This window comes from Saccopteryx leptura, chromosome 1 (assembly GCF_036850995.1).
Source record: "Saccopteryx leptura isolate mSacLep1 chromosome 1, mSacLep1_pri_phased_curated, whole genome shotgun sequence".
In the NCBI taxonomy this organism is placed as follows: Eukaryota; Metazoa; Chordata; class Mammalia; order Chiroptera; family Emballonuridae; genus Saccopteryx; species Saccopteryx leptura.
In genome coordinates, this window is record NC_089503.1 from 292,019,926 (window position 1) to 292,044,296 (window position 24,371).

The window sequence follows — 24,371 nt, forward strand, 5'->3', positions numbered from 1 at the left end:
AGAAAAAGAGTTCTCAATCTTAGAACCAGACTTTTTTTTTAATGGTATTTCTGTTTCAGAATTATTCAAATTGTTCAAAGCAGGACACTTTCTTATTTTCAAATAAAAAAATTGTAGCTTGTTTTCTCAAGGGACAGAGCATAAAATCTCTTTCTATATTTAGAATGCTTAAAAGTTATAGTCACTTTTCTTTAATGATGGTTTAAAAATGTAAATGGTATGCACTGCGCTTCAGTGTGTTAATACTCCATGGACCTCTGAAAGGGGATGGACTACAAATAAACCATATCTAATGGAAGCTGTTGTGAAACAATTACTGATTCATACCTTAAATGCTTACACATCATTTCAGATTTTAAAATAAAATTTCATCCCCTGGCTCATGCTGGTGTCTCAACCCCATTGTACACCAGCGCAGCCTCCTGGCAGGGAAATGCGAACACACCAGTATAACAGGCCCAGAAACATTTAATGCCCTTGCAGCGGCTGCTGTGAATCAGACCACGGACTATACTACAAAACTTTTAACAAAGAAAAATAGATAATAAGGAAAAACTGTCACAAAAAAGAGCAGAAAGGTTCTACAGATATCCAGTCAAAATAAAATATTATTCTATCACCATCTATCTTGATTGCACATTGTAAAGGTGAGAATTAAGGGAGTCTGAAGAAACCAGGAGTCTTGCCCACCAAGCCCCTTCAGAAAAGGCAAATCTGGGGCCACTGTCACAGCTTCCTCAGTGTCAGGCCCCAGACACCAGAGGCTCTTCCACCAACCTGTTGTTTCTATTTCCATGGCTTAGCAGAACAACACATACATCATTTTAAGAATAGGCTTACCCAGCAAAAAATCCAGTTAATGTGATGAATCATTCTTAGAAAATATTTCTAATTATAAACAGCAAATGACTTGTTCAAAGGTCATTTCTGGCTTTTTAAAAAATATTAGTTTTAGTGTAATGGGCCTATCTCAATTCAAAAAGAAAAATAAAGACAGCAAGTAACGAGTGCAGAAGACAACTATAATAACATTTTTGATTCAAAAACTGTTTTGATGTGACTTCATTGTGGTGGGAACTGACTAGCAAATGGTTTTTTTACTTTGTTGAGAGCCAGGTTTCCTTTTAATATCACACTGTTTCACTTTTTAACTTTAAAAATGTTTTCTTTAGCAAGTCTACCTTCCATGGCCCTGGCCGGTTGGCTCAGCGGTAGAGCGTCGGCCTAGAGTGCGGAGGACCCGGGTTCGATTCCCGGCCAGGGCACACAGGAGAAGCGCCCATTTGCTTCTCCACCCCTCCGCCGCACTTTCCTCTCTGTCTCTCTCTTCCCCTCCTGCAGCCAAGGCTCCATTGGAGCAAAGATGGCCCGGGCGCTGGGGATGGCTCTGTGGCCTCTGTCCCAGGCGCTAGAGTGGCTCTGGTCGCAATATGGCGACGCCCAGGATGGGCAGAGCATCGCCCCCTGGTGGGCAGAGCGTCGCCCCATGGTGGGCGTGCCGGGTGGATCCCGGTCGGGCGCATGCGGGAGTCTGTCTGACTGTCTCTCCCCGTTTCCAGCTTCAGAAAAATGAAAAAAAAAAAAAAAAAAAAAAAAGTCTACCTTCCATGTATAACCACTTTGGGATTAAACGTTCCACTCTGAGGTTGAGAAATATATTCTTACTTTTTCTTTTCTGAGCGAGGAGAGAGAGACTCATTTCCGTCAATTACCAAGCATATGCTGTGTGACAAGTGCTGTTTGGAGGTGGGGACATATGAAGAGGCTCAAGGATACAACTCCACTTGAGAGGAGTTCTACACAGATTAATCCGACTGAATATTGAAAATGGAAACATACAATTCAGCTTTGCACATTCTAATCTCTACTTTCTGCAGGTACTGGTTAGACAAGGCTGTTTATTCTGCACAGTTTAACACCCTGCATGAAACAAAGGGTGAAACGACACTAATTTTTTTCTCTCTCAGTCATAGTGCAAGAAGAGGGCTAATGTTTAGTAAATGAGTGATCACTCTGCAATGCCTGGTTCATAAATATGATATAAGTAGGGGGTCATCTGTAAAGGACTCTTCAACTCTTGGATTTGCAGATCTATATAGGGCAGAAGATCAAGGAATCGGGTGACCTTAATTTGACTCTGTGCTGTTCAACTGACACTGTGTTTCCGAGGGGGAAAGCACACTTTCTGGCGAGCCTTAGTTGTCTGGTCTTTGTAATGGGTACAATTAGTACCTATCTCATGAGGCAATTGTGTCAAAAGAACAGATGAGAGGTACTCATGTCTGAGAGGTACTTTATGGTCCTTAGAGAAAGGCAGCATCTAAATCCAATGAATTATTACTATATAAGAAACCTAATTATTCTCAGCAGGAAGCAAACAAGCAAAGCAAAGGAGACCAACTTAATGAATGCAAGAAACAAGTGCAATTGCACTAACTTTGGCTGCAGAGGCTGAAAGGAAGCTCACCCTGGCTGGGCTGTGCAGGTCGTTTCACACGGTCAGGACAGTTTCTTCTAATAAGTTAAGAACTTCACAGGACTTGGACTGCGGATTCTAGTGTGGAACAGTTAACTACTGATGAATATAGTGGTAAATGGGGCCAAAGAAGCAGCAGGAATGCTTTCAAGTTTGACTGTTTGTATTAAGCAAGAAATGTTTTTGCTTTGAATAAACTCATCTCCATAAGCCTTTATATATTCAGAAATGTAAATCTCTAAATCAAAATGTGAAAGCTAACACAGGTGGTTACTCCCTATCTTCCTCTCCCCCTTTCCAGTGATTGAATTAACCTTCCTTTATTTTTCTCACTACCACCTTAAATAATCCCAAGGGGGAGGGGAGGAGACAAAAACTGTTGAATCATATTAGCTTTGTTCTGCAGTTGAATCACTTCCAGACCGATCACATCACTTGCCATATCCCGGCTGACATAATTTTAATTCGGCTCTTCCTTATATGTTAACAGATAAATAATGCATAAGAAAGCTTGATTAGCTTTCTTATTAAAACATCACTCTAAATGAGAGGAGGCGCTAGAAGACAATACAGTTTTTACATGGCTTTCCCATGAGCAGCTGAATGGTTTGATGTGATAAATTTGCATAGTCTGAAGCACACAAAGGGCTGATTAATTGAAACCCTTACAATGCTTCTGGAAGCAGCTATTGTAAAACAATAACCATAGGAACTTTACAAAATACACACGGCTGAATGTGTCAAGAGCTTAATAAAATGTGTTGAGGCTACACTATTTGGAAACAGAATTGGAGATTTTTATTCTGGGCCATAAAACACTAAGCACCCTAATTTCAAAGCTTTAGTTGGATATTTACTGAAAGGTCAGAGGGTTACTGGCTAGCTACCGAAGACCAAAATTTGTTCTTAAAACAGTAAATTAAATAAAATCTCCTACAATAAAGGCGTCTCTGTGGACAAAACTTCTAACATTAAAGTAACAGCTGCCAGAATTTCTTTTAGGACCCAAACTCTGACGGATCATTTGGCATCACTCACCTTATCTTGGGGCTCACACTTTTAGCTCTGTTGGCCTCCTTCTCCCCTCCCACTTAGAATCTCTCATTCAAGCAGGATCAAGCAAAGTAGGGAGCCGAAGACATCCCGACTTTGAAGCTTCAGTCTAGCAGAGAGGATTTTAGAAGTTGAGTACAAGGTATTTTTATTATTACTTAAATCAGTCTTTTCATTCTCTCAATTTTAGAAAACATACTTTAGAAATGGGAAATAAATGAAGATCTGGAAAAAGCAAAGTTTTTACCCAAACCTTGTTTAACATATAAACTTTCCTCTCGGCTAGTTGCCATGCACGAATTAATATTTTCCTACTTTCCACTTTTGACACAATTACCTCATGAGATAGGTACTAATTAATATTTTCCTACTTTTCATATCTACTGTATAAAGATTCTTTAATGTGCTGGAAAGTCATTGTTTCTTCTATTGAATAATCAAAAATAAATTAATTCACCAGGTTATTGAATACTTTTTAAATACAAAGTGGAAGCAAGGGGCCTTAATGGAAGTTTTGTGGAACAAGAGAGGGTCAAAGATGAATCTTCCAATTTTATCTGTAAATGCCTAATCCTTATGAACCAAAGATACACGGAAACATTTCATGAAAAATCTGCATGTTGATAAGACTATATACTTCTATTTTAAAGCAAAAGTTGACTTTACTCTAAACCAGCTGTCTGAGGATCCAGGGGGAGACACCAAGGAGTGTATGCCACTGTCTCAGATTTATAGTTATTAAAAAGCTTCTGTTTGCCAGGACACTCTTGCTCAAATACAGTTCTTCCCCTCCTTAGGCATACTGTCTGGTATTGCTGCCGGATTCTGTGATCTACAGGACCTTTGTTGAGGTGCTAATCCTTTTTCACATGAGAGACTGAGAAATGTTCTTTCAGGGAAGTGATATATTGCCCACCCCCACATCAAAAGAGTCCACCGTCTCCTCCCTTATTATGAATGACAGCAAAAGTAAGGAAAATATAATAATTTGGTTTGCCTGAGCACTGAAAAGAAATTTTGGAATGCCTTATTCTGACAGAGAATTTTTGTTAAAGAATTAAAAAAAAGAAGAGCAGGAAATCTTCTCACCCTTCTAATAAGTAAACTAAGCATCAGAAAAAGCAAGCAAGGCTCAAGATAAAGATGTCTGCTTTTGATGAGTTACCTTCACATAGTATAACTTATTATACTAAGGTTCAAGAGGCTTACATAAGTTATTCTGACTTTAATAAACAGTCTAGTTCCAAACATGAATCCAATCCACATTATATGTGGATGTCTCTCCCTACCTTTAACTCCTTCTACAATCTGATCAGGAAAGAATATGAAGAGAAAACACGAAGAACACTGCAGACCCGTGTTCCACTTTATGGGTTATCATTATGCATCTAGCATATAAGTCACTGCCTCACTCTCAGCTACCCAGAAGTCTAGTATACATGGAAAGAAGATGAAGACTTCAAGGTTTTAATATTTATCTTTAGCTGAAATTAAGACAAAACTAAAAGACTTTCCTTCCCTTGTAGACAGACAGATAACAAATTCACAACTTTAATGCATTGAAGGTTTTTATTAAATTACTTTTCCCAGTACTGTGCATTCTACTAAAGGATGAACCATTCGAAAGATTCTTGATTAAAAAACCAGCTCTTCTGGGTGGAGCTGATTCATTCTGCATTTACTAAGGAGGTACCTCATGGACTTCAAAAAGGTCCAAAGGAGAACTGTACTTTATTATACTTTGAATTCCTCATTAGAAGACTGCATTGCAATTTCCTTAATCTAAGAAGTGTGCTGGGAGTGAGTCCTGACTGCTTCTGAGGCTGGAGTAGTCCTTATGTTAATTGGGACACCGTCTTCTTTATGAACTGCTTTCTCCTTCCTGCACACTTGGCTCTCTGCTTAGTCATCCTCCATTCTTGAGGTCACAGAAGGCAACGCTGCTATTGGGTCCATCACATATTTAATAGCTCCTGATCAAACACTTACACTTCTTCAGTGGGACTTCTTTGATCAATTACATCCAGTCTTGACTGATCACACAGCGTTGATATTGATCTCCAACTACTTAGTACGGATTCTCCTGCTCTAGTTCACCCACTCATTCTGTCCTCTTCAATCCTCCCGAGCTCTTTTATAACATATAAAGCACTGCTGTTCAGTTTCCTCTTCACATCTGTTTCATTTAGCTACTACTTATCCTACCAACTTTGAAGTGTTCGAGCTTGAGCAGGATAGACACTCATGTTCTGCGACACTAAATTGTCAAAGTCTCCTTTGATTGTTAGAGAAGGTATTTTAAAAGAGGCATTAAGGGCAGCATTCAATTCATATACCATGTATGCACAAAAAGAATCTCTAACACCAGCTCTGCCAAAGTAAACTTTTAACAAAATACAAAAACCAGGCAATCTGCAGGGCCACGTTGCGTTCTGAAAACCGTTAACACACCTAATGCTCTAGAATCTAGAGTCTAGATGGAGGGGGGAAAAGAGGAGGGCCTAAAGATACACTAAATCAAAATAATCTTTACATTTTTCATGCGTTAGCATGCAGCTGGTGCTACAAAGGAAAAACAGTATTTCCAAGCTCTCATGTCAAAGTGAAAACTAAGTTCAACTAACTACTGGTCTACTCTGAAGTACCTAGACCAAAACAGAAATAAATCATTGCAGGAATGATGGCGTGACACACACCCCCTGAAAATTCACAACACTAGGAAATTTTTACCAGCTTCTTACATGACAACCACAGATAGCATAAAGGATGCTGTAAACTACATTCTCCATTTCAGTCACACTTGACTTGCCAATACCCAACTTTTGGATCATCCAGCTCCTCTCTGGCCCCCACGCCAAGGGCTAGGCTGTTGCGTGGCCCCTTAGTGACACGCCAGCTGTGCCCACTGCATGTGAATGCAGCTCACTGTCGCTGCTCCCTTCCTGGTTCTGACCATCACAGCTAGCCACATGAAACAGGAGAATGGTCAAACTTGAAAGCTTGGAAATTTACTTCCTTTTATAGCTGTTCAAATTCTTAATAGAGTTTGAATTTTAACTAAGACTACTAAAACCTGACCAAAGGACCAACTAAAGAAGGGAGTGAGAATAGTGTTTTACAATGAGTTGATTTTAGAAGGAAGGAAATACCTGAATATAAAGAAAGCTCTATGTTAGGAGTATGTCTTTATAGAAGAGTTTGGCAGACATTTCTGGAATTAGGTATGTGGGAAATAGTCTTTACGCTGGATTGGTGGCTAAAAAGTGCTATGTAAGGTGGTTTATCCAGGAAGAACGGGAATTTTAAAAAGATGATTGCCTTAAAGAGAAACAGAATAGATATATTAAGAAATATTAGTATTCAGTCTTATCAGGAAAAAGCTCTAATATATCCAAGGGGAAACATCAGGGACAATGGCAATGGCAATCCAGGGGACAGTGGTAATGGGCTATCAGAAGAAAGGGCCAACTTAACCAGATTGAACAGACTAGCAATGCACTTAGAATAATAAACCTGCACTCCAATCCAGACTCTACCAGTACTAGGCTGTGGTAGGCAGGGTAATCGTCTCTCTGAGCCTCAATTTCCTGGTTCTACAGTGTGTCCGTAAAGTCATGGTGCACTTTTGATCAGTCACAGGAAAGCAACAAAAGAGAATAGAAATGTTAAATCTGCACCAAATAAAAGGAAAACCCTCCCAGTTTCTGTAGGATGATGTGACAGCATGTGCGCATGCGCAGATGATGACGTAACACCGTGTATACAGCGGAGCAGCCCACAGCCATGCCAGTCGAGATGTGGACAGTACAGAGGAAAGTTCAGTGTGTTCTGTGGCTTGCTAAATTCGAATCCGTGACCAAAGTGCAACGTGAATATCGGCGTGTTTATAATGAAGCGCCACCACATAGGAATAACATTACTCGGTGGGATAAGCAGTTGAAGGAAACCAGCAGTTTGGTGGAGAAACCCCGCTCTGGTAGGCTATCAGTCAGTGACGAGTCTGTAGAGGCTATACGGGATAGCTACCTAAGGAGCCCTAAAAAATCTGTGCGTGAGCCCACATCGAACTGCACTGAATAGGTATGAAACTGGGAGAGTTTTTCCTTTTATTTGCTGCAGATTTCACATTTCTATCATCTTTTGTTGCTTTCCTGTGACCGGTCAAAAGTGCACCATGACTTTACGGACACACTGTATATAGGAATAACAATACCTACTAGAAAGGGTACAATATATATGGAAATGCTTGTAAATTAATAATACACAAAAGGTAAAATACTATAAATTCACATGCAGATGATTCCCAAATTTTATCTCTAACCTTAACCTCTCTTTGAAGCTCTAGACTCTATATCCAACTGTCTACTCAACACCTTCACTTGGGAGTCCAATGGGCATCTCTAACCTGAGGCTCAAACTCTCAACCCCTCCTAACACCAAAAAACAATTCCTTCCCCTGTTCTCCCCATCTTAGTAAACATCATTACTGGCTGATCAGGACACAAACCTCATCCTCAGTTCCTGTCTATTCCTCTCCAACATCTCAGCTATCAGCAAGGCTCATTCCAGAGTACATCCAGAATCCATCACTTGTATTTTTCCACTGCTACTATCCTCTCTCGCCCGGAACCCTGTGCTAGACTCCCTGTTTCTCTTCCTGGTCCCTGCTCCAATCTGTTCTCCATATGGAATCCAGGGTGATCTCTTAGAATAGTAACTCTAGACCTCGTCACTGCTTTGCTTCCACAAAGCCCTGCCGGATGTGCCCCATCCTGTTTCTCTCACCGTATCTCACATGCCTGACCAGACTGGTCTTTTTCCTGCTTCTTGAATACTCCAAACTCATTCATGCCTCAGGGCTTTTGAACTTAATTCTCCCAGATTTTTGCTTGGCTGGCTCTTTTTAATCCTTTAGATCTCAACTCAAACGTCACTTTCTTCAAGAGACCATCAATCTCAAGTACACCCTCCTAACCCCCAAACAAATCACTTTCATATCACCCTTCATATACAGTGCTTACCACTATCTTAAATTATCATGCCAGTCTTTATTTACTTCTTTTCTGTTTCCTTCCCCGAGAACATAAACTCCAGGAGAACAGAGACTCTGTCAGTCTGTTTACCATTGTATTTCCAGTATCTAGAAGAGTTCTTGGTACATATGATGCAAAATTGCTTTGTGATTGGTGCCCTCATTTACCAGGCTTAAAACCATAGTCACTGTGGTTCCTTTTCTCTTTAGTCCTGCTAGTCAGCAAGTCCCATCACTTTGGTCTTCTCTGTTGCCCACCACTTTTCTTTCACAGGACCCAGCTTCATCACAGCTCTCCCAGTCCATATCCTATCCAGTCCCTGAGCCTTCCTTCCCTGGCCAGCCTGCCAGAGAAAACACAGGACAGACCCAATGACAGCAGCTCACCTTTACTGACCAGGCACTGTGCTCGCTGCTTCACATACACTGTTTTGTTTAATCCCAGTAACAACAACTAGGAAACCGCCTCCATTTTAAAGAGGAGGAAATCAAGGCATACAAGGGTAAAACAGCTCACATAGTGCACAAGACCTTTACCTCTCTGCTATACTCTGTCCCAGCCTGAGGCTTTCTTTGAATTCTGAACAGAGGGTGACTTAGAAGAAAAGGGGGAATGTGTCCATTCAGATTATCTACAGGACAGGGCAGGACTGAGAGGTGTACATCACAGAACCAGGCACACAGTCAGGCTCAACACAACCATCAGAGCAAAGCCTCTACAGAACAGGCTGCTTCAGAAGCAGCCAGGGCCTCCCTTTAGTTGCTACATGCAAAGTGCAAAACCATCTGTCAGAGATAATCTAAAAGACATTCTTGCATCTACATTCATAGGGGATATTGATTCTAGTTTTCTTTTTTGATTAAATTTATTGAGGAGACACTAGTTAATAACCTTATATAGGTTTCAAGTGTAGATTTCCATAACACATGATTCTGTATATCGCATTGTGTGCACATCACCCAAAGTCAAATCATCTTCTGACATCATATATTTTGAACCCTTTACCCTACCCTTTACTATACCCTCTTTCCCTTTGGTAATCATACTGTTATCTGTGTCTATGAGTTCCAGTTTTATATCCCACATGAGTGAAATTACACAGTTCTTAGCTTTTTCTGACTTATTTCACTTAGCAAAAAATTTTGACTTAGCAAAAAAACAACATGCCATCCATGTTGTTGCAAATGGCAGGATTTCATCTTTTCTTATGGCTTAGTATTCCATTGTATACATGTACCAACTCTTCTTTACCCAATCATCTTTGAAGAACACTTTGGTTATTTCCATTTCTTGGCCACCGTGAACAGTGCTACAATGAACATATATCCTTGTGAATAAATGTTTTCAAGTTTTTTTAGGCAGATACACAGAAGAGAGATTATTTGGTCATATGGTAATTCTATTCTCAATTTTTTGAGGACCCTCTATACTGTTTTCCATAGTGGCTGTCCACCAGCAGTGAATGAGAGTTCCATTTTCTCCACAATCTCTCCAACACTTGTTATTACTTGACTGTTGATAGTAGCCATTCTAACAGGTGTAAGGTGGTATCTAATTGTAGTGTTGATTTGCATTTCTCTAATAGCTAGTGAAGTTGAGCATTTTTCATATATGTTGGCCCTTTGTATGTCTTCTTGAGAGAAGTGTCTGTTTAGATCCTTTGACCAATTTAATTGGATTTGTTTGTTTGTTTGATGTTAGCTGTATGAGTTCTTTATATATTTGAATGTTAACTCCTCGTTGGAGCTATTGTTTACAAATATCATCTCCCATTCAGAAGGCCTTTTTGTTTTGTTGGTGGTTTCTTTTGCTGGGCAGAAGCTTTTGTTTGATACAGCCCTATTTGTTAATTTTTGCCTGTATTTTCCTTGCTTTTGGGGTCAAATCCATAAAATCTTTTCTAAGACTAAGGTCCATGAGTTTAGAACCTACATTTTTTTCTATGTAATTTATTGTTTCAGATCTTATATTTAGGTCTTTGATCCATTTTGAATTAATTTTTGTACATGGGGACAAACTGTAGTCTAGTTTCATTCTTTCACATATGGCTTTCTAATTTTCCCAGTACCATTTATTGAAAAGGCTTTCTTTTCTCCATTGTGTGCTTTTGGCTCCTTTGTCAAAAGTTATTTACCCATATCACATGATTTAAATTTTGGGCTCTCAATTCTATAATTCTGTTCCATTGTCTATGTCAGGGGTTGGGAACCTATGGCTCGCGAAACAGATATGGCTCTTTTTTTTTTTTTTTTTTTTTCATTTCTGAAGCTGGAAACGGGGAGAGACAGTCAGACAGACTCCCGCATGCGCCCGACCGGGATCCACCCGGCACGCCCACCAGGGGCGATGCTCTGCCCACCAGGGGGCGATGCTCTGCCCATCCTGGGCGTCGCCATATTGCGACCAGAGCCACTCTAGAGCCTGAGGCAGAGGCCAAGGAGCCATCCCCAGCGCCCGGGCCATCTTTGCTCCAATGGAGCCTTGGCTGCGGGAGGGGAAGAGAGAGACAGAGAGGAAAGCGCGGCGGAGGGGTGGATAAGCAAATGGGCGCTTCTCCTGTGTGCCCTGGCCGGGAATCGAACCCGGGTCCTCCGCACGCTAGGCCGACGCTCTACCGCTGAGCCAACCGACCAGGGGATATGGCTCTTTTGATGGCTGCGTCTGGCTCGCAGACAAATCTTTAATAAAAAAATAACATTAAAAATATAAAACATTCTCATGTATTACAATCCATTCATTTCCTACCGCTCATGTTCATGGTTGTGGGTGGCTGGAGCCAATCACAGCTGTCTTCCGGGACAACACCAAATTTTTACTGGATAATGCGTAACATACACGGGTTGTTGTATGGCTCTCAAAAAATTACATTTTAAAATATGTGGCATTCATGGCTCTCTCAGCCAAAAAGGTTCCCAAACCCTGGTCTATGTGTCTGTTTTTCTGCCAATACCATATTGTTTGATTATTGTTGCTCTGTAGTATAATTTGAAGTCAGGTAGTGTGATACCTCCAGCTTCATTCTTTTTTTCTTAGGATTGCTTTGGCTATTTTGGGTCTTTTGTGGTTCCATACAAATTTGATTTTTTGGTTCTATTTCTTTAAAAAATGTCGTTGGGATTTTGATAGGGATTGCATTAAACTGGTATATTGCTTTAAGTAATATGGACATTTTAACTGTTTGATTCTTCCAATCCATAAACATGAATTATCTTTCCATCTCATTGTGCCTTTTTTTCAATCCCTTTTAATAATGCTTTGTAGTTTTCAATATATAAGTCCTTCAAATCCTTTGTTAATTTTAGTCCTAGGTATTTTATTCTTTTTGTTGAAACTGCAAAAGGAATAATTTTTTTTTCATTTGTTTCTAAAATTTCATTGTTAGTATATAGAAATGCAGTGGATTTTTGAACATTGATTTTGTATCCTGTAACTTTATTGTATATTGTTTCTAACAGGTTTTGGTGAAGTCTTTAGGGTTTTCTTTATTTGGAAACATGTCATCTGCAAAAGGTGACACTTTTACTTCTTCATTAGCAATTTGGATGCCTTTATTTCTTTTGTTGTCTGATTGCTCTGTCTAGGACTTCTAAAACTATGTTGAGTAACAGTGGTAAGAGTAGATATTCTTGTCTTGTTCCTGATTTTAGAGGGAAAGCTTTCAGTTTTTCACCATTGAGTATGACACTAGCTGAGAGTTTGACATAAATGTCCTTTATTATGTTGAGGTACTTTCCTTCTGTACCCATTTATTGTTTTTACCATGCATGAATTTGTCTATTATCAAATGTTTTTTCTGCATCTATTGACAAGATCATGTGATTTTCATCCTTTGTTTTGTTAATGTGGTACATTATCTGGATTTATTTGCGTATACTGAACCATCCTTGAGCCCAAAATAAACTCCACTTGATCATGATGTATTATTTTTTTAATGTATTGTATTTAATTTGCTAGTATTTTGTTTTAAGATTTTGCATCTGTAATCATCAGAGATATTGGTCTGTTCTTTTCTTTTCCTGTGTTACCCTTGCCAGGTTTTGGTATCAGGGTTACACTGGCCTCATAAAAGGTGTTAGGAAGTACTGCCTCTTCAATTTTTTGGAAGAGTTGAGAAGAAAAGATATCAAATTTTCTTTGAATGTTAAGCCATCTGGTCCTAGACTTTTATTTGGGGGGAGGTTTTGGATAATTGTTTCAATTTCCTTACTGCTGACTGATCTATTTAGATTGTACAATTCTTCATGGTTCCGTCTAGGAAGCTTATATATTTCTAAGTACTTATCCATTTCTTCTAGATTATTAGATTTGATGGCATATAGTCTTCCAAAGTATTCTAGTATGATCCTTTGTATATCTGTGGTAACTTCTCCACTTTCATTTCTGATTTTATTTATATGAGTCTCTTTTTTCCTTAGTGAGTCTAGCCAGGGGGTTGTCAATTTTATTAATCTTTCAAAGAACCAACTCTCTGTTGTATTATTATTTTTTTTGTATAGTCTTTCTGTTCTCTATTTCATTCCATTCTGCTTTAATTTTTATTATTTTCTATCTTCTGCTGACTTTGGGTTGCCTTTATTCTTCTTTTCCTAGTTCTTTATGATGTAATGTTAGGTTGTTTACTTGGAATTTCTCTTGTTTCTTGAGATAAGCCTGTAATGATATAAACCTCCTTCTTATTACTGCTTTTGCTACAACCCAGAAGTTCTAATATGTCATATTGTCATTCTCATTTGTCTCTATATATCTTTCGATTTCACCTTTTATTTCTTCTTCATCTTAGATATTTTTAGTAGTATGTTGTTTAATCACCACATATTTGTGTTTTTTACTACCTTTTTGCAGTTGAGTTCAAATTTCAAAGCAATGTACTCAGACAATATGTTTGGTATGATTTCAATCTTCTTAAATTTACTGAGGGTGGTTTTGTGATTCAATATATAATAATCTATCCTTGAGAATGTCCTATGTGCATTGGTGAAGAATGCATAATTTAATGTTTTATGATGAGAGGCTCTATAAATGTCAGTTATGTCTGTTTGGTCAATCAATGTGTCTTTAAAGCCAAAACTTCTTCATTAATTTTCTGTTTGTATGCTCTACCTAGAACTGTCAATGGAGTATTTAGGTCCTGTGCTATGATTATGTTTTTTGTCAGTTTCTTCCTTTAATTCTGTTAGTAGTTTCTTTATATACTTCAGTGGCCCTGATTGGGCACATATATATATATTGAGAAGTATTGATATAGTGTCCCACTTATCATAAAATGTCCATCTTTGTCTCTTGTGACCTTTGTTATCTTGAAATCTATTTTGTCTGATACAAGTATGGCTACACCTGCTTTTCAGTGAATGCTATTTCCTTGAGGAATCATTTTTCACCCTTTTACTTTGAGTTTATCTTTGTCTTTTCAGCTTAGATGTTTTCCTGAAGGCAATATCTAGTTAGACTTTGGTTTTTAATCCCATGTGCTACTCCATGCCTTTTTATTGGTGAATTCAGTCCATTTATATTTATAGTGATTATTGATGTATGAGGATTCCTATAGTCATTTTATCTTTTGTTTTCTGGTAGCTCTGTGCCTCCATTGGTTCTTTACCTTTGTGTTTCAGTCTGCTGTTTTTGTTTGTATTACATACTTTCTTCCTCTATTTTCTCTATTTTAAGTTATGAATCTTACTTTTGGGGTTTTTCTTGTTTCTGTTTTGTGTTTTTTTCTTTGGTGTGAGGTTACCACTAGGTTTATGAAAAAGAAAGTTTCATATATACAGTAGTCCTTTTTCTTTTGAATGCATCTGATATCGATTCTTCTTTGCAAATTCAGACCTTTACTCCCTTCCTTTTATGTTCTTGCTGTTATAAATTATCCCTGGTTTCTGCTATAAGTTTGTTGGTGGTCTTAATCATAGTTTTGTGACCTTTTGTTCTTTTTTTCAGGTAGAATAACCCTCCTTGAGTATTTCCTGCAATGGAGGTCTTCTGGTGATAAATTCCCTCAGCTTCTGTATGTCTGGAAAAGTTTTTATTTCTCCTTCATATCTACAAGATAACTTGTTGGATACATTATCCTGGCTGACAATTTCTCTCTTAGTAGTTTGAGTATTTGGTTCCACTCTCTTCTGCCTTGCAAAGTTACTGGTGAGGAATCCAATGATAATCTAATGGGCTTTCCTTTATAGGTTATTTTCTTCTCTTCCCTGACTGCCTTGAAAACTCTTTCTCTGTCATTAATTTTTGACAGTTTTAACACATGTGCCTTGGAGAAGGCCTTTTTGGATTGAGGTAATTAGGTGTTCTGTTTGCTTCTTGGATTCAAGGATCTAGCTCTTTCCATAGGTTTGGGAAGTTCTTGTCAACTATTTTTTGAATAAGCTCTTTATTCCCTTCTCCCTCTCTTCTTCTGGTATGCCTATTTTTCTTATATTGCTCTTCCTGATGGAGTCAGTTCTAGTAGACTTCTTTCATTTTTTTTTCATGCTTAAGTCTCTCTCCTTCCCCTGTGTCATTTCTAAATTTTTATCTTCTATATCACTCTTTCCTCCAGATAGTCAGCTCTATCCTATGCTTGTTAGTTCACTCTTTATCTCTTTTACTGAATTCATCATCAAAATTTTTGTTCTGTTCTTTTTAAAGTTTCAATTTCTTTAGTAAATTATTTGTTTTGTTCATTAATTTGTTTTCTGTGCTAATTAAACTGCCTATCTGAGTCTTCTTGCAGCTCACTGAGTTTTTTCAGAACTGCAGTCTTGAATTCTCTCTCATTTAAGTCACATATTTCCTTGTCTTTAAGTTTGTTTTCTGGAGACTTTTCATTTCCTTTCTGAGCTGCCTCATCACCTTGGTTATTCATGGTATTTGATGGATTCTTTCTTTGTCTGGGTATCTATGTATGAGTGGCACTTCTCCAGTAGATTGATAAGAAGGGGTATAAGGCATTCTCACACTGGCAAGATAGATGCAGACTAGACTTCTGGAAGGTCTTTTAAAACTCTAAGATTTTATTCCCTTCCACAATAAACCCCAAACTTCTCTATCATGAAGGGTCTTTACCATATAATTTAGTCTTTAACTATATGTAATACTTTGTATTCATCTTTTCTTGCTTCAGGTATAAAGGCAATTCCTCATGGGTATTAGCTAAGCATTGAATTTCCTTTTTTGTACCTAGGGAGTCCAACACAGTTTTGAGCCCACAGTAATTTTGGGAAGGATGATTTTAGTTTGTTATGTCTGTTCATTTAAGATATTTTATTTAATGACTTAGTCTCTACAAACATACTGAGTGAATACCATATTATATGCAAAATCCTGTGCTGGGTGCTTTGGGAGTTAAATACATTATCAAGGCCTGTTCCCTGTCCTCAATGAGCCTAAAATATACTTAAGTTAGCCAAAAAAGTATTCTGGATATTTAATAACAATGTACACAAGTATTTTAGCAATACCATTACTATTTTTGAATCTTTATAATTTTATTTATAAATGAAAAGAATTTCAAGAAATAGACTCTGCTACTCTCATGTCCCTGGCTTCAAATGACTGTTAAGCAAGGAAGAATCAAAATGCTAATCCTTAGTTACAATAATAACCCTGAAAACAGGTAAGCAATTCTCAGATAATTAAGAATTGACAAAATAGGATACTTTTCTGATGATTGTTAGTATTTATTGTTAGCATTTATTAATTCTAAGAGTGTGAGTTTTAAACATTTTAAAATTAGTTTTCAATCTTAGAAATGATTAAAATAGTCAATAAAAACAGCAAGCCTTAGAAGCAAGGCTCTGGTCAGTACACAAATATTTGGCAATGTAAAAATTAAACACACTAAGCATTCTTGTGTTGAACATTCTTGAATAATAGACCTACAAATTCCCAGTAAATGAGGCAAATGAAACACATATGTTTATCTCCACTCCTCCTCACTAACATGTGTTAAAAAAATTAAGGTATAAATCTATATAGAAAAAGAATGGGCAAAATAGAATTATACAATTTCAAAAGCTGGTAAACACAGGAAAGAACAGTAAGTGGTTTAACAGGAGAAAGGCAAACCTAAATCTCTGCAGAGGACGTATGAAGAAGGGAACTGATTAAGGCTTCACCCCCACTGCTGGGAAGGCCTAGGAAATAGACACAGTACTGAGAAAGGTGGGATGAGGTGTGGGACTAAAAATAGAAAGACCAACTCAAAGTCACCCCATCCATCACCAATTCCAATGGACTCTATGTTTAAAATGTGTCTAGACTGAACCTTTCTCATCATCTCCCTATTGTTCTGCTTTCCCAACTCATCACCAACTCTGACCTGGGTACTGTAAGAGAATTTTAGTTACTCCCTTTCTTGTTCCCCACAGTCTGTTTTCAGCACAGTAGCCACAATAAATCACATCATATTTCTCATCTGCTCAGAGTCCTCCAGCGTCTTCCCTCTCACTCAAAGCTGTTCACACTGACAGTAGTCTGAGGGCCACAGTGGCTCCTGACTGGCCCTCCAGCTCTCCAGGCCAGCTCTGGCTGCAGGCCTTCCTTTTACTGCCAACGCTTTTCAGCCATACGGGGTCTGCTTCCTTACTTCGCTTAAGTCTTCACTCAATGTTCTTTGCAATGAGGTAATGTTCCTCAACCACTTTATATAAAATTCAACCACTAACCACACTTACCCCCCCCCCCCCTCAACATTCCTCCTACTCACCTCACTATCTTTTTTTTTTCATCTCAACACTTGCCCACAAGAATTTAAGCCCCACAAAGGCTGGAATTTTATTTTCTTTTTTCACTGCTTATCACCAGGGCCTAGAATAGTATCAGATACTCAGAAGATATTTAATAAATATTTGTAGAAATAAATGTCTGTATAAGAAATAATCAGATCCCAATTTTCTATTCCCCACCCCATATAGCCAGAAAATTACCCTTCCTCCCCAACTGCTGAGAACCTGAACCACAATGACCCAAGACCCACGAGTAGCAACCACAGTAGAGGGTGGGATGATGTACTGGCCTGATACAGATGAATTAAATGGAAGTCTGAGCACTAGATAGTGGGCTGCTGTCACTGCTTGGCTCCCAGAAGGTCAGCCGAAGCCCTAAACACTGCCCTCACCCTCACTCCCGGCTTTATACTTCAGGCAGGAGTTAGAAAAATTCTAGGTAGAAACTAAATGGCACTAGCAGTGAAAATGTTTCACTACTTGATCACCCTACAGTGACTTCCACCAGACAGTGATTTCTATCCCTGGACTATAGAGCTAACAATTGCTTTTCAGAGTTCAAGAAGGTACCATGCATTTGAGGAAAGCTTCCAAGAATAATAAATTAGACTATAAAACCTATAGGAGGGGTGGCCCTGGCCGGTTGGCTCAGTGGTAGAGCGTCGGCCTGGCGTGCAGAAGTCCCGGGTTCGATTCCCAGCCAGGGCACACAGGAGAAGCGCCCATCTGCTTCTCCACCCCTCCTCCTCTCCTTCCTCTCTGTCTCTCTCTTCCCCTCCTGCAGTGAGGCTCCATTGGAGCAAAGATGGCCCGGGCGCTGGGGATGGCTCCTTGGCCTCTGCCCCAGGTGCTAGAGTGGCTCTGGTCGCAACAGAGCGACGCCCGGGAGGGGCAGAGCATCGCCCCCTGGTGGGCAGAGCGTCGCCCCCTGGTGGGCGTGCCGGGTGGATTCCGGTCGGGCGCATGCGGGAATCTGTCTGACTGTCTCTCCCCGTTTCCAGCTTCAGAAAAATACCAAAAAACAAACAAACAAACAAAAAAACACCTATAGGAGGGGAAGAAATATGTCAAGAAATAGAGGCAAAAGAAAAAAAAAAACCTAAGAAAAGTAAGGCTAATAACTAAAAATATATACTTAGTGTATAAATTAGAAATTATGATAAGTTAAAAAAATCTAGAAATTTAAGTCAATCAAATCTCCTAGAAAGAAAAGGACAATGGGGGAGAAAAGGTGAGAACAGAAGAACATCAATTTGGAAGATTCAACAATTATTAAGAAAACCAGAAAGGGTTCAGGGAAAATGATGAAGAGAAAACTATCAACAAAATAATACAAGAAAATGTTTAAGAAGTAAAAAACATGAACTTCCAGGATTCAGGACTATTTTCTAGCACCAGGAATAATAATAAAAAAAGAAACGTCAATATTCTGTGTAAAAATTTCTGGAGGTGGGGGATTGTGGTGGGATGAGGAGGGAGGAAAGAAGGGAAGGAGAGAAAAACAGGGTACACACACAAAAAAAGATCAAGAAGAATGATGTTACAATTCACATAAGTTACATGGAATCTAGATGATAATGTAGCAGTGCCATCAAAATCCTTAGGGAAAAGAATGTTTCAACCTAGAATTCTATACCCAATTAAAATACAAAGAAGTATGAGGATGGAGCATGTTCAAATATACATGATTTGATGAATGGACTATTACACGGGAGGTGGGGTGGGGAGAGAATAGTGATTTGGGAAGAACTGAAAAACAGGCTCAAAAGGGAATTTCACAAATGAGTATCACTCAGTGGACTTAGAATGTTATGAACTGTGCTCCGCCTCCAACTCATGTGTTGAAGACCTAACACTCTAGAAACTTCAACATGTGACGGTATTTGGAGATAGAAACTTTAAAGAGGTAATTAAGGTTAAATAAATCATCAAGTGGCCCCAATCCAAAAAGACTGGAATCCTTATAAGAGAGAGAGATACCAGGATGCACTCCTGTGTAGAAAAAAGACCACATGAGGACAAAAGAAGAAAGCTGCCATCTTCAAGCCAAGAAGAGAGAGGCCTCAGAATACACCAAACCTACTAATACCTTGATCTTGGACTTCTAGCCTCAGAATTGTGAGAAAATAAATTTCTGTTGTTTAAACCACCCAGTCTGTGATACTGAATAATAGCAACCCTAACAAATAACAGAGTACTTTATAAACACTTTTGAAAACATTTTCAGGGAAGACAAAATGAGGTTGTTCATGGCCTTGGCTGCCCAGGCTCTGCCCAGACTCCTGAGGACTGTGGGGATCAATGTCTTAGCTCATCTATTACCAATTCTTTATACACTGGGCAGTTTGTGTTTGGAGCAGGAAAAGTAGGAGCACTACAAAGAAAATCTTCTGGGAGAAAAAATGGTCCAACAGACTACTAATCATATAGACAACTGTTGAGATGCTGTTGATGATATAGAACAGCGGTTCTCAACCTGTGGGTCGCGACCCCGGGGGGTCGAACGACCAAAACACAGGGGTCGCCTAAAGCCATCGGAAATACATATTTTATTTAAAAATGTATTGTATTTTCCGATGGCTTTAGGCGACCCCTGTGTTTTGGTCATTCGACCCCCGCAGGGGTCACGACCCACAGGTTGAGAACCACTGGTATAGAAGAATGGTAATAGAAATAAGAAAAGTTAAGGAAATAAAAATTTAAAATTAACTTCAGAAAAAATAAAGTTATATAACAAAGAAAAATCAATCTACAACTGTTTGGTTTGGAAGTAAACAATATTTATGTAGTAATAATAATGGAATCTAAATAATTAAGTAACCCAAAATTATAATAATTCTATGCAAGAAGTGGAGGTGGAGAGTAGGGACAGAGGTAATAAAGTGCTTAGTCCACTATCTATTTTATAATAGGAAATCCATTTCTAAAACAGATATGAATATATAGCTATTTAACAATATCATTTTTTTTCTTTCCTTTTTTTTGTGTGGCAGAGACAGAGAGAGAGTCAGAGAGAGGGACAGATAGGGACAGATAGACAGGAATGGAGGGAGATAAGAAACATCAGTTCTTTGTTACGGTTCCTTAGTTGTTCATTGATTGATTTCTCATATGTGCCTTGACCAGGGGGCCACAGCAGACCGAGTGACCCCTTGCTCGAGCCAGCCACCTTGGGCTCAAGCTGGTGAGCCTTGCTCAAACCAGATGAGCCTGCGCTCTAACTTGTGACCTTGGGGTCTCAAACCTGGGTCCTCCGCATCCCAGTCCAACGCTCTATCCACTGCGCCACTGCCTGGTCAGGCTGTTCTCATTTTTATCTTCATATTTCTCAATGATAATTCTTAAACAGCCTGACCAGGCAGTGGCGCAGTGGATAGAGCGTTGGACTGGGATGCGGACGAACCAGGTTCGAGACCCCAAGGTCACCGGCTTGAGGGCGGGCTTACCTGGCTTGAGCACAGGCTCATCAGGCCTGAGCGTGGCCTCATCAGCTTGAACACGGGGTCACTAGCTTGAGCATGGGATTATAGACATGAGACCATGGTCGCTGGCTTGAACCCACAGTCACTGGCTTGAGCCCAAGGTCGCTGGCTTGAGCAAGCGGTCACTCGCTCTGCTGTAGCATCCCCCCCCCCCCCCCCCGGTCAAGGCACATATGAGAAAGTAATCAATGAACTAAGGTGCCGCAACAAAGAATTGATATTTCTCATCATTTTCCCTTCCTATCTGTCTGTCTGTCCCTATGTGACCCTCTCTCTGTCTCTGTCACAAAAAAAAAAAAAAAGAAGAAATTGCTCCTGGGAAGTAAAATTGGAAGAAAGGCAGAGACTAATGTTTTTCAATACAAATCCTCTTTTCTGTACTATTTGATCTTTTTAAACAATGTGCATTTATTATTTAACAAAAAATTATACTTAAAGGAAAATAAAAATTATGTTCAGTTACAAGTTCTGGCATTCCACTACTCTGTTAAAAGCTTACACTACCTATTTTTTTGTTTGCTGTTTTTTTCTTAATCTTTTCAATAAATCCAATGAAGCTGTAAAAGAAGGAAATACCAAGGGAATCTAACTAATCAGAAGGTTTTTACCCTTGGATTAAAAACCATCTGGTGAAGGAAAACTATCAAGATAAACTCACAAGTGAAAGGTCACTAAACCCAGGAGGACTTCTTCCGGTTTCATGCAGAGCTGTAGAAGCCAAAGCCCCCGAAGACTGAACAGATCTCTAAAAGCTGCTGTTTCAGATCACTGCAAGTTGAAAGCCACTTCTGTCAATGAACATTATCCCTGTCATATTAATAGTTTGGAAAATGTTATAGGACAAAGACTTACTGACATTTTACCTAGAGGTCTGTATTTATAGGAACTTACTAATCAAGTGTATTTTTCATTTTTGAAAATACTGCTTTGTTTATATAATACATACACACATCCATATAATATAGATCATACCCTATATAAAATCAAGAGTAGAGGATCTGTCCCTTTCCATTTCCCCCACCTTCAATTCATTCATATATTCAACCATTATCAATTATATCTATTACATATCTATTAAAATCAATTAAAAACAAGAAGATATCACACTAGTATGTAATTTATAAACAAATATGAGAGTCAAGGTTGAAAAGTACAATAAATGACAGCTGATGTTAATGATCTTTGCTATCCTTTCTTCAGCACTTAATACATATGTGTCAGGCACAACGCTTACTGCTTAACAGGAAGAACAGTAGTTAGTAAGACAGCATGGCCTCTGGAGCAAGGCTGCCAGGGTCCCCCAGTTCCACCACCAAACTGGGGACCCTGGGCAATCATCTCCCTGTGCCTCTGTTTCCTCATCTGTCAAATGCAGATAATAACAGTACCTACCTCCTAGGATTGTGTGAGAAGTTAGTGTACATAAACTGCTGAGAACATTGCAAGGCACACGGTGCTACAAAAATGTTAACTGCTGCTGTTGTTCTTAAAACTAGCAAGTGGCAGACAGAACCAAAATTCAAACCCCAGTACAAATGTTCTCTCTCTTAAATACACTCACTAAAAGAGTCCCTATTGAGTTAATCAATAGTGGCACAGTGATCTGTTTTTTGAAGATAGATGCAAAACAAAACAAATGTCTGAAAACCCAGCAGTAGCCATCAATGAAAAGGTTGAGGCTTGCCAATGGGATTGGATGGAAAATCCCCACCCAGGGAAGAAATGATATGCAGTAGACAAGGTGCTGCACTGGAGTCAGGAGACATGGGTTCTTACACCAGCTCATCAACCAACTAGTTGATACCCTCAACTGGCCACTTAATATGCAGGATCTGAACTTCCTCATCTGTTACATAAAGGGGTAGGTAACAATGTAGTATCTTCTTGTGCTGACATTCTATGACACTATGACCCAACAGAACATACAGTAGTTTAAATATGTACCTTTCACAAAAAATAGGTATTGCTATTAGTTTTTTAACAGATACCTGTACTTTAGATGGTACACCATATTTATAGTTATAATTTTGGTCTTAGCAGTTGCAGGAGAATGAAATAAATAGCATAGAGAAGCAATTCTACAGTATATTTTAAAGCAGTGGTCCCTAACCTTTTTTGGGCCACGGACCAGTTTAATGTCAGAAAATATTTTCACGGACCAGCTTTTAGGGTGGGACGGATAAATGTATCACGTGACTGAGATAAGTGTCAAGAGTGAGTCTTAGATGGATGTAACAGAGGGAATCTGGTCATTTTTTAAAAATAAAACATTGTTCAGACTTAAATATAAATAAAACGGAAATAATGTAAGTTATTTATTCTTTCTCTGCGGACCGGTACCAAATGACCCACGGACCGGTACCGGTCTGCAGCGTGGGGGTTGGGGATCTTTTAAAGTGCCTTTAAAAGATAAACAGGTTAATCTAAGAAATAAAACAAGAATAATTTCCCCCCTCTTTTTCAAGTGAGAGAAGGGGAGATAGGGAAACAGACTCTCACATGCACCCCAAATGGGATCCACCCAGCAACCCCCGTCTGGGGCCGATGCTTTGTCCATCTAGGGCCATGCTCACAACTGAGCTACTCTTAGCACCTAAGGTGAAGGCTCTATAGAGTCATCCTCGGCACCCAGGGATGATGCACTTGAACCAATCAAGCCATGGCTGCAGGATGAGGAGAGAGAGAGAGAGAGAGAGAGAGAGAGAGAGAGAGAGAGAGAGAAAGAGGAGGGAAGTGGGGAAGTAGATGGTTACTTCTCCCATGTGCCCTGACAGGAAATAAAACCCAGGAAATCTACTTGACAAGCTGACACTCTACCATTGAGCCAACTGGCCAGGGCCAAAGCAAGAATAATTTTAATAACAACATTATAATTTTTCAAACATTCTCAATGTTTTAATAGGGGAAAGATACAAAACATCTCTTGCATATGTGCTTAATAAATATTTTAGTATATTCAGTTTTATAAACAAGTTGAGAAATGAAACAACTTACCTTTTTGCCCATGACGACTGCTGAACTTGTCTCCAATCTCTGGGCGCCTTGTCTGTCTCAGCAGCATTTTGATGAGAAAAGCATCTTCAGCATTTGAAGATATCATCACTTTTTCTATATATGAATCCGTTGCCCCTTTGTAGCTAGTGTTAAGAGAAGAGAAAATTAACAAAACAGTTTCCAAACTGCCATTTGTGAACCTATCAACAGGCCATATTTTATTTAATACCTACCACAGAATATTTTGACATTCCCATTTTGGGCTCTAAAAAATGACTTGCATTTTCAGCATTAAATTCAAATGTTACAATTTCCCCTTTCCAATCCCAGTTTAACTCTTTGAGTAGTGAGTGTTTTTTATGCTTGCTGATCCCCGGGAGTGAGTTTTTTTTCAAAAAATGAAATTAGTTTTAGTTCCAGTTTTATTAACTTAAAATCATGTTTGTTTAATAATCAATTTATGGAAACAAAAAGAACATACATTTGCCTTTTTTAAATGTTGCCTTACACATTTTTAAAATAAAAAGTTTTGTTATCGCAAGCCTGGATGGTCAGGAGGCACGAGGATGTATATGAACGTTCGTACTACTCAAAGGGTTACTAAGCATTTATTATGAGGCAGACA

General features: G+C 39.0%; 1 protein-coding gene and 1 non-coding gene across 2 annotated transcripts in view; one reads left to right on the plus strand and one right to left on the minus strand.

Moving 5' to 3' along the window:
* The window catches only part of POLR3B (RNA polymerase III subunit B), a 136,037-nt gene that overhangs the window by 16,661 nt on the left and 95,005 nt on the right, over window positions 1-24,371 (minus strand). The window contains exon 23 of the mRNA XM_066356055.1: window positions 23,747-23,889. Coding sequence (XP_066212152.1) covers window positions 23,747-23,889 — 143 coding nt within the window. The remainder of the gene's footprint in view (window positions 1-23,746; window positions 23,890-24,371) is intronic.
* TRNAS-AGA (transfer RNA serine (anticodon AGA)) lies at window positions 1,190-1,265 on the plus strand. Its single transcript has one exon. It is a non-coding gene; the product is annotated as a tRNA-Ser (tRNA).